The sequence below is a fragment of the Cydia fagiglandana genome, chromosome 3 (genome assembly GCF_963556715.1).
Source record: "Cydia fagiglandana chromosome 3, ilCydFagi1.1, whole genome shotgun sequence".
NCBI lineage: Eukaryota > Metazoa > Arthropoda > Insecta > Lepidoptera > Tortricidae > Cydia > Cydia fagiglandana.
In genome coordinates, this window is record NC_085934.1 from 3,036,722 (window position 1) to 3,046,063 (window position 9,342).

A 9,342-nucleotide genomic window follows, 5' to 3' on the forward strand; every position below is an offset into this window, starting at 1 on the left:
GTTCCCATTTCGCCCGAGTAAAATTTACAATTAATAGTTTTACCAAGCAAAATAAACGCATTGAATTCACGATAAAAAAAAGCTGCGTAAAAATAGTTTAAGAGTAAAAAAATTAAATTCCTAAAATTACCTATCTTTGCCACTCGTCTTCAACATTGCCTAATAATTTCTTTAATCATGAAAATTATACTAAAGCTTATTTCAAAGCCAATTTAAAGTGAAAGTACGAGTCAATGATAGGTAGTTAAGCTGTACATACTAAAGATGAATTCAGGGTACCTATTTTTGCCAGCGACAGATAACTTTTTGACAGCCTATAGTTTGTTATTTTAGCATTCGAAAACACCACGCGATCTCGACGTGTCTTTTAATTGAAAAACGCTTTTTAAATATCAGTTATTATTACTCATGAAAGCAAAAGAATGTAAATGATCGTATATGATTCATAATTGTTACCTACATATTTGTCGTGACTTATTTTATTTTTCAGCAGTGTTTTTCAATAAAAAGACTCGTCATGATTGTTTACCTTTTCTAATGCTAAAAAAACGCACTGTAATGATCTGATCAACTGATGCTCTGGTTTAAGCACGACTCAAACTCAACACAAATTACTCGCGACAGAATGCAGACCTCGCTCAGTGCACGAACATCAATGAGATGTAGGTACAGTGAACACTTGTACAGTACACAAGGGATCCTGCAACATGAATGGTAATGACGTCACCGTTACTAGGGACCCATTCAGATCACTGTGAGATTGGAAGGTGGCATAATTATATGCACAATATGACCAGTGTGCCATGTGTGAATTGCAAGTGACGTATTGTAAGTAATAACTGATCTTATAGTAATGCTTGCACTAATTAGTAACATAATAAATATATCAAAGACACTAAAAGCAAGAACAAAATTTATAGCACGCTCAAGGACCTTTACTGTTCGGATACAGAGCCTTTTAGAGCCACTGAAGCTTATAGCCTTAAACTTTTGTTTCTTTTACTAATCGTCGTCACAATTTGTTTAATGTGTAAATCGTAAGACCGAAATCCACTGATCATTTGGCTTGAACATGGCTCAAATTACTCTCGATTGAATGCAGTGCCTCGCTCAGTGATTCAACATCAATGAGATACAGTACACAAGGGGTCCTGCAACAGGAATGGTAATGACGTCACCGTTACTGGGACCTAGTGGGACCCATTCAGATCACTGTGAGATTGATTGGAAAGCATGTGGCAAGTATATATTCATAAAACATGACCAGTGTGCCATGTGTGAATTGCAAGTAACGTTTTGTAATAACCTGCTGAAATAGTAATTGCTTACACTAATTTGTAACATAATAAATGTATCAAAGACAATAAAGACAAGAAGAAAATCGCTATCTCGCTAAATCTCGATTGCGCGCTCAAGTAGGTAACTACTGTTCAGAGATTTCAGAGACCATTTTTAAATTAAAATGTACCGGCCATTTAAAGCCACTGAAGCCTCTAATATAAGTAAACCTTTGTTCGGTACAAAAAGTACCTACTTAAAACTTCATCTAATCATACAAAGGTGTAAAAGATAAAAGCTTCATCACCTCAACTAGCAGCCACGAGCTTTTTATACTTTTTAATTGCTCTGAAAAACGCTAGTACCTATCTCTAGGATTTGTGTAATTAAGAGCTAAAGCTGCGAATAAGATAGTTTAGCAGAATCCTGTAATGGTACGTAGCACTGAAAGCCTCAACATGTGCTAGGTATACATGAACCTAGTGATTAATGCTTAGTACTAAATCACTCTCCTAATCATGTGTGCACACATACCTAGACTATTAGTACTTAACAGTAGAAAGAAGGTCAATTTAGAGTCTTATTTGGAAAATTTATACCTAATGTACCTACTTAACTTGGAAAACTTTAAGAAATAAATAATACTTAAAAAATAATAACTAAACTTTAATAATAGTTTGTATAAGTTTTGTTAATGGATAATATTTTGTTCATTAATAAATAAATACTTAGTAGACAGCGGCTTCTGCAACATATAAAAAAGCCGATTTTTTAAATATGTACAAATTCCTGTTCTAACCAAAAATATGTACTTATTCCTGCCTCGCACGGCTTGACTGTGGAATGAATTGTCGCATGCGGTATTTCTGGACTAATACAACGCTTTAAACTCTCGCATTTTTTACACATATTTAATTACACAAACGGGTCTAGCTGAAACGTCGGAATTTAAGGTAAAAACAATGAAATTATATCGCGGTAGACCCGTTTGTGTAATTAAATATTTGGACCAATACGACCTTCAAACGGGTCTCTATTGTTTCCCAAATAGTTTTTAGTCATAATGTATTGTTTGTCCGAATTTTCGTTAGTCATAATTGGTTTTTCTCAGAAACGCGTAACTTTTCAGGATTGCCATGAAACAAACCTAACCTAACCTAACCTATCTATAGAATAACCTTAGGAAAATCCTGAAAAGTTAACGGTTTCAGTTTTATGACTAACGATAATATGACAAACAATACATTATGACTTAAAACTTAATGGGAAACAAAGGGACCCCCCTTCAAACACCTTCATTGCAACAATTTCATATTTAATTTCGGATACTAAAAACTCACACAAAGGCAGTCACGCAGGTTTTTCAAGCTACAACATCCTACAAACTATTTATCACATCAATGCGAACTAAAGCTACCTAAATTAATAATAATAAATACTGAACTCGTGTAAACCTATCTTTACCTCGCGCTTGTCGCGGCACTACATAATATTACCTCCACTAGCACATACCGATGTAGCTGCTTGCATTGCAAATGACATATTATTTGTGGCCCTAGTATATAGCGCTGGTGGAGTTTTGTTTAACGAACGACGCACTTGGGGATGTTTAGCGCTCTCATTGTGAACGTGAAGCGTTTTAAAGGAAGTTGTTTTATCTTGATTAGCAAGTAGTTAACAATCGATCAAAGTACCTAAACTAGACTCTGACTATGCTAAGAATGCGCTAACTTGGCAGTGACAATCCATCCATGGGAACGCCAAGCTTGATGAAAACTTAATGGCTCCTCTACACGATGGGCCAGCGCCGGCCACTCCAAGGGACGCATTTATGCGTTAGAGGGAGCAAGTGATATTGCTATCTCATTCTACCGCATGGCTGCGTCCCTTGGAGTGGCCGGCGCTGGCCCATCGTGTAAACGAGCCATAACATGATTAGACTAAAACACTGAAATAGTTTTACAAATAATATATCTCTATTAGTGTGTGGCATATTACGTTTAGCACGTTGTTTATTAACTGGATAGTGTAATTTAGGGAAAATGATCAAATCCACAAAAATCTGTCAATTGAAATTGAACTTTCTGCCATAAAGAAAAGTAAGTCCTTTTCGACAAATTACTTCCAACTGTACCTACATTATAGAATTTCCGATGTGTAAATGTAATTATTATCGTTGTTAAGCAGGTGATATCGTACGACTCGTCCCGCGGCGGCGTCTCCGTGGTGACGGAGAAGGGGGCGGCCACCACCAGCTATCTCCTGGTCCAGGATGCAGCCCCGGCTGACTCAGGCCGGTACTCCTGCTCCCCTTCCAACGCTGAGGTCGCTTCAGTGCGTGTTCATGTGCTCAATGGTAAGTTTCTTGACTTAATACTCCACCTAGACTAATACCATAGGCATCCGTTCTAAGAAAGGTGCCACCAACTATCTGGTGCAGGATGCTGCTACAGCTGACCTGGGCAGTACTGCTGTTCACCTTCCAACGCTGAGGTCACTTCAGTGCGTGTTCATGTGCTCAATGGTTAGTCACTTGCTTTAAAACTCCCCCTAGACAAAAACCATAGGCATCCGTTCTAACTAAGAAAGGTGCCACCAAATATCTGGTTCAGGATGCAGCTGACCTGGGCAGTACTGCTGTTGGTGAACAGTGGTGGAAGGTGTTCCAATGTCTTTTCAGTAAGTTTTTTGACTTAATACTGCACCTACACTAATAGCATAGGCATCTCTTCTAACTAAGAAAGGTGCCACCAAATAGCAGAATGCAGCTACAGCTGACCTAGGCAGTACTCCTGCTCCCCTTCCAACGCTGAAGTCGCTTCAGTGCGTGTTCATGTGCTCAATGGTTAGTGACTTGCTTTAATACTCCACCTAGACTAAAACCATAGGCATCCGTTGTAACTAAGAAAGGTGCCAACTATCTGGTGCAGGATGCTGCTACAGCTGACCTGGGCAGTACTGCTGTTCACCTTTGAACGCTATGGGTGGTCTTTTTAGTAAGTTTCTTAACTTAATACTGCACCTACACTAATAGCATAGGCATCTCTTCTAACTAAGAAAGGAGTCACTAACTGTCTGGTGCAGGATGCAGTTCCAGATGACCTGGGTGGTACTCCTGCTCTTCTTCCAACGCTGAGGTCGCTTCAGTGCGTGTTCATGTGCTCAATGGTTAGTGACTTGCTTTAATACTCCACCTAGACTAAAACCATAGGCATCCGTTGTAACTAAGAAAGGTGCCACCAAATATCTGGTGCAGAATGCAGCTACAGCTGACCTGAGCGGTACTCCTGCTCTCCTTCTAATGCTGATGTTGCTTCAGTACACACGTACCAACATTTGCGTATATGCGTTCATGTACACACATGTGTTCAATGGTAAGTTGCTTGCTTTAATACAGCTATGCACTAATATTATGGGCATCGCTTCTGACTGATAATGATGGCACTAAGGTAAATATCTGATGGAGCTACGGTTTCCAGGCTCCTAATACTATGATTACTTTTGATATCAAACATTTTTGAGACTGCGAACGTACTCTTTGTCCCTTTTCTCTGTTATCTACCTACTATGTAGTTACCTACTCTCATCCTATGCTCGCTGTTACTCGAACTAAGTAAACAAAACTAACTGCCCCAATAAAGGTGGCCACTGACGAACCTTCCAACAGTCCAAATAGCGTGGCTACATTCCAAAATCGGTCCGTGAATGTCAAAAACGTACAATGTTTAGTATTAGGATGCCGTCCATTTGGATGAATCCATTGTAACGGCATCCATTTGGAAGGCTCGTCAGTGGCCTGCTTTACATAATTACGGCCATGGTACGAAATTGTCCATTATTAAGTTAATTTTATTAGACGACGAAAGCTCAACAACATTAATCACACAAAAAACAAAATCATAATTACGTTTTGTATATTATCAATTAATATTCCTGTTTTGTCTAGGCGAACGGCCAGCAGCCATGCAGACAGGCTCCGCCGGTCTCTCCAACAGCTCGCACTGCATCGCGGCGCTGCTGGCGCTGGCGGCGCTTCACGCGCGCTGGCTCCGCGCGCGTCTCGACAGCTGATCACCGCGCGGCTGAGCTCGGCCGTTGTAATATAAAACGTCATTGTAAAAAGCATAGGTTAGCGTCTGCTGAATTTTAGGTTAGGAATGGGATATGTCGTTTAAAACCTCATTTTTGCACGCGAGGGAAAGGTGGTATATGAAAGAGTGAGCCACAACCAGAAGTTTGTCGGGAAAGCATTATTTAGAGGAATTCTATGTCTGCAGACGGAAGGTTATAATGGCTGCTGGCAATGGCGGCGCTACATGAAGCGCCGCTTAGCCCAGCCGTAATATTTTAAAACGTTATTGTAAAAAGCATAAGATAGACTTTAGGTTAATGTCCCTGGAAGTTTAATAAAGATCTCGTTTCATCTGAAAATCTGTGTAAGTTTAACAACTTGAAATGGTAAAGGCAAATAACTTTGTCAAGAAAGCATTGTGAATGAAAATTTACGTCTGAAGATGATTTTAGGCTATGTTATTTGTTTTGTCTTCAAAAAGGTCATGGCTAATAAATGAGTCAAAGGTTATAAGTTGAATACAAGAGTTCGTTTAATTAGAATTAATTTAGCTTCTAAAATAATAATAAGTTTATGGTCTAAATTGTTAAGAGATCTGCACCAAATTATTTATAGAATCTAATAGTTGTTTCAATATTATTTTAGAATATTCTTTTATTTGTTTATAATCTTGCAAATTACCAATTTTTAAAAATATGTCTGCATTCTAATTCCTAAAGAGTGCCGTAATGATGCCTCACATACGCTTATTTGACAGCTCGATCGTCTCCCTCCACTCTCCTTCCTCTTCATGCGTCCGACCCTGCAGAGTCGTGTAGCTTTGAGTGATTACTGTTATGGCTCCTCTTCACGTTGGGCCAACGCCAACGCCAACAAGGGACGCATTTATGCGTTAGAGGGAGCAAATGATTTTGCTATCCCATTCTACCGCATGGCTGCGTCCCTCGTTGGCGTTGGCGTTGGCCCAACGTGAAGAGGAGCCTTTAAATACTTACTCCTGCGACGCGACGACCCTAAGTGGGTCTTAACCTCTGATACCAAAAACAGCCATGCTTCTCTGTATAATCGACGGTGACGAGTTCGCTAAGCTTTTTTGAACTTCGTCTCTTCAGCGGTACCTAGGATGATCTGTTAAATGCTAAACAAGATGAAAAATTAAAGAGAAAAAGAACATGTGTACATACATTGATCTCCTAGGTTTTCATATTAACTCAAGTTGATCACAAAAGTACTTTATGTAATGGAATGAAAAAGGATTTTCATCCACGGTAATTTTAAAATTACTCGTGTATCGCAGTCCCAGCAATTTTCCAATTAACTTTAGTTGCTGCAACTCTTCATAAGAGCTCATAAATCGAAGGATAAATTGAATCGATTCACAGACTGTAATTAAGTTTTTATGAGTGGTGTCCGACCTGTTTGCTAAAGGGGTTATTACGTTACTAAAAAAATATAATTATACACACTGTTTAATACCCTTAGCTGTAATTTGGATTTAAAAACAGATTTTTTACTGAATACTGCCATATTCGCTCTACCCGACAAAATTTCCGTCTTCACCACTTCGATGATTGGCTGTCTTCAAAATATGCGTTTCTCTAGGAACATTCTGCTTTGCACAGCTAAAATGTTGAATGAACAGTTCATTCTGTTCATAAGAAAAGAGCATATTACTATGTATTTAAAAACAAATCCTAAACGAGTAAAAATGCTGTACAGATCTCACAAGTTCAGGAAATTTGGTTTATGGTATTTGTTTACGATTTCGGAGTTTTTTTCATAGTAAATAACAGTTAGTAGGATCTAAGCCTCAGACAACAAAGACTTCATGATGCTTCTCTGTCCAAAGCCGTTTCTGTCCTGTCGACGGCGCCGAGTTCGCTAAGGTCTTTAATTGCATTTCGTTGCTCCAGCGGTACTTAGGATGTCCAGACGGTCTTCAATCATTTGGTATGCTACTTTTATACCACCACCATTACGACTACCATTTGAAAATTGAACATAAGATTACAAATCGAACTCACTTTGTGTAATTGAAAAACCATCTTCAAAATTTTAACTTGATTTTTCATCTCACATAATTGATTAACAAAGTTAATGCCACATACGTCACGGTTGTGAATACGTTAATAACTTAGATGGAATATATTGGGATCTGTAAGTCAAGGTGTGTATTCCCATTTCCAACCGAGCGTAAGCTAGTCGCACGCTCACCAGAACCTGCGTTTTAAGTCCCAGCTAGAATATCCTTTAGAATTTTACAGTACCATCGATCGTCGTCATTTTTCTACTTAGGTTTTTGAAAATATAGTCGTTTTGATACTAAGCCGATCATGAAGACCAGAAGGAACAGAAATTAATTTACTACCATGTCATTTCGCAGGCTTTCTGTATATTTGTGGTCGTTTTGCGATCTAGTTCTTATGCAGAACAGGTAATTTTGTTAATTCAGTAATTTTACCTAGTACCTTTTGGGGCGTGAGTCCGACTCGCACTTGGACGCTTTTTTTTAAAGCGGGAATGGTGTGTTGAAAATCATTTTTTTTTTTCATGGAGAAGGGATTTTAGTCATATAGTTGGTCAAGCAAATCTTGTCAGTAGAAAAAGGCGGCAAAGTTAAAAAATGTAGGCGCGGAGGGTTATCGTCCCATAGAAAATTTGAATTTCGCGCCTTTTTCTACTGACAAGATTTGCTTGACCAACTATATGTGTCAGGAAAGTGTCAGCCATATGGCCAGTTATTCAAAGTAAAAAATTTCTTGATGGCTTCGTCTATATTCCGTCGCTGGTGCAGAGTTACATTAAACGGTATCTAAATTGGCTCGCCTAAGCATGTCAACCGCCTGGAATGCGAATACCCAAGTTCATCCGCGAGTAATCAAATTCCCTCCGCGCTCCACGTGTTTAAAGTTTGTCTGCATTAACCGGGGCATGATTTGATTACATTTTCTGCGTCTCACACACCCTGTATCACCCGTCGCTCTAATTTACCGTAGACATTAATAGTTAATTCGTACACCGTTTACAGTTCAGTTATCTGGGTCACGTCACGCGTATGTTCACTGTTATTTGTCGCTCGTATTCCCGTAAGTTAAGAAGACTGCCACGTGCCTAAACTTCTTACTTACTGCTGTGGCGCAACGACCCGAAGTCGATCTTGGCCTCTGACATCAAAGACCGCCATGCTACTCATTCCAAAGCCGTTTCTGTCCAGTCTGCGACATCGAGTTCGCTAAGGTCTTTCTGCACTTCATCTCTCCAGCGGTACAGCGGTCTTCGGCCATTTGGTACTCCAGAGTACGCCCTCCAGACTGCGCGATCTTGCCCCATCCGGACTACGTGCCCAAGCGATCGGAGTCTGGCGGCTTTCGTTTCTTCAATGATGCCATGCCTAAACTACGGAACTGAAATGAAACGCCTCCTCTCCTCCACCTCTCCCTCCTCCCCTCTTCCTCCTAATAAGCTTCTTTACTTTCGTGATTAGAAGAGAATACCTGCTCTTTTTCTCAGAATTCTCATTACTTGACCCAGTAAACACACGACTTTTTGTTCTTTTTTTCTACAAACTTTGTGTCATTTAAGCTTTAATCTCTTTTTGCAGTATTTTTAAAGTTTACCATCTGAAAACACCCTATTACAGTATAGAATATTCATAAGTCTCAGATTATTATTATGACAGATTAAAAATAATGTTATACGAGTATATGAAATAAACACACACTAAGACTATATTTTCTTTTCACATCGCCTATTTGAAACATAAAATAAAAACAGCTCAATGATGCTTTTCACAAAGTACTCTTTAAGCCTGGTAAAATTAAATAGGCAATAACAAAATGGAATCCACCGATTCCAGTCTGTTAACTTAATTAGCCGAGTATTTTATTAATTGATTATGAAAGCTCTGTTGGGGCGTTGCCAAGAATTAAAAGCGGTGCGGGTCTCTGCTCTTTACTCCACTTGGCAGGGGGTCAGCTAAGTAAGTTATACGG

The 9,342-nt window shown here is 39.2% G+C and overlaps 1 protein-coding gene across 1 annotated transcript in view; it reads left to right on the top strand.

Moving 5' to 3' along the window:
- Positions 1-6,195, top strand: part of LOC134679858 (zwei Ig domain protein zig-8-like) — a 645,620-nt gene extending 639,425 nt beyond the window's left edge. The window contains exons 6-7 of the mRNA XM_063538769.1: positions 3,463-3,634; positions 5,225-6,195. Of these exons, the coding sequence (XP_063394839.1) occupies positions 3,463-3,634; positions 5,225-5,349 (297 nt within the window). The 3' untranslated portion in view covers positions 5,350-6,195. The remainder of the gene's footprint in view (positions 1-3,462; positions 3,635-5,224) is intronic.
- Positions 6,196-9,342: the final 3,147 nt, after the last annotated feature.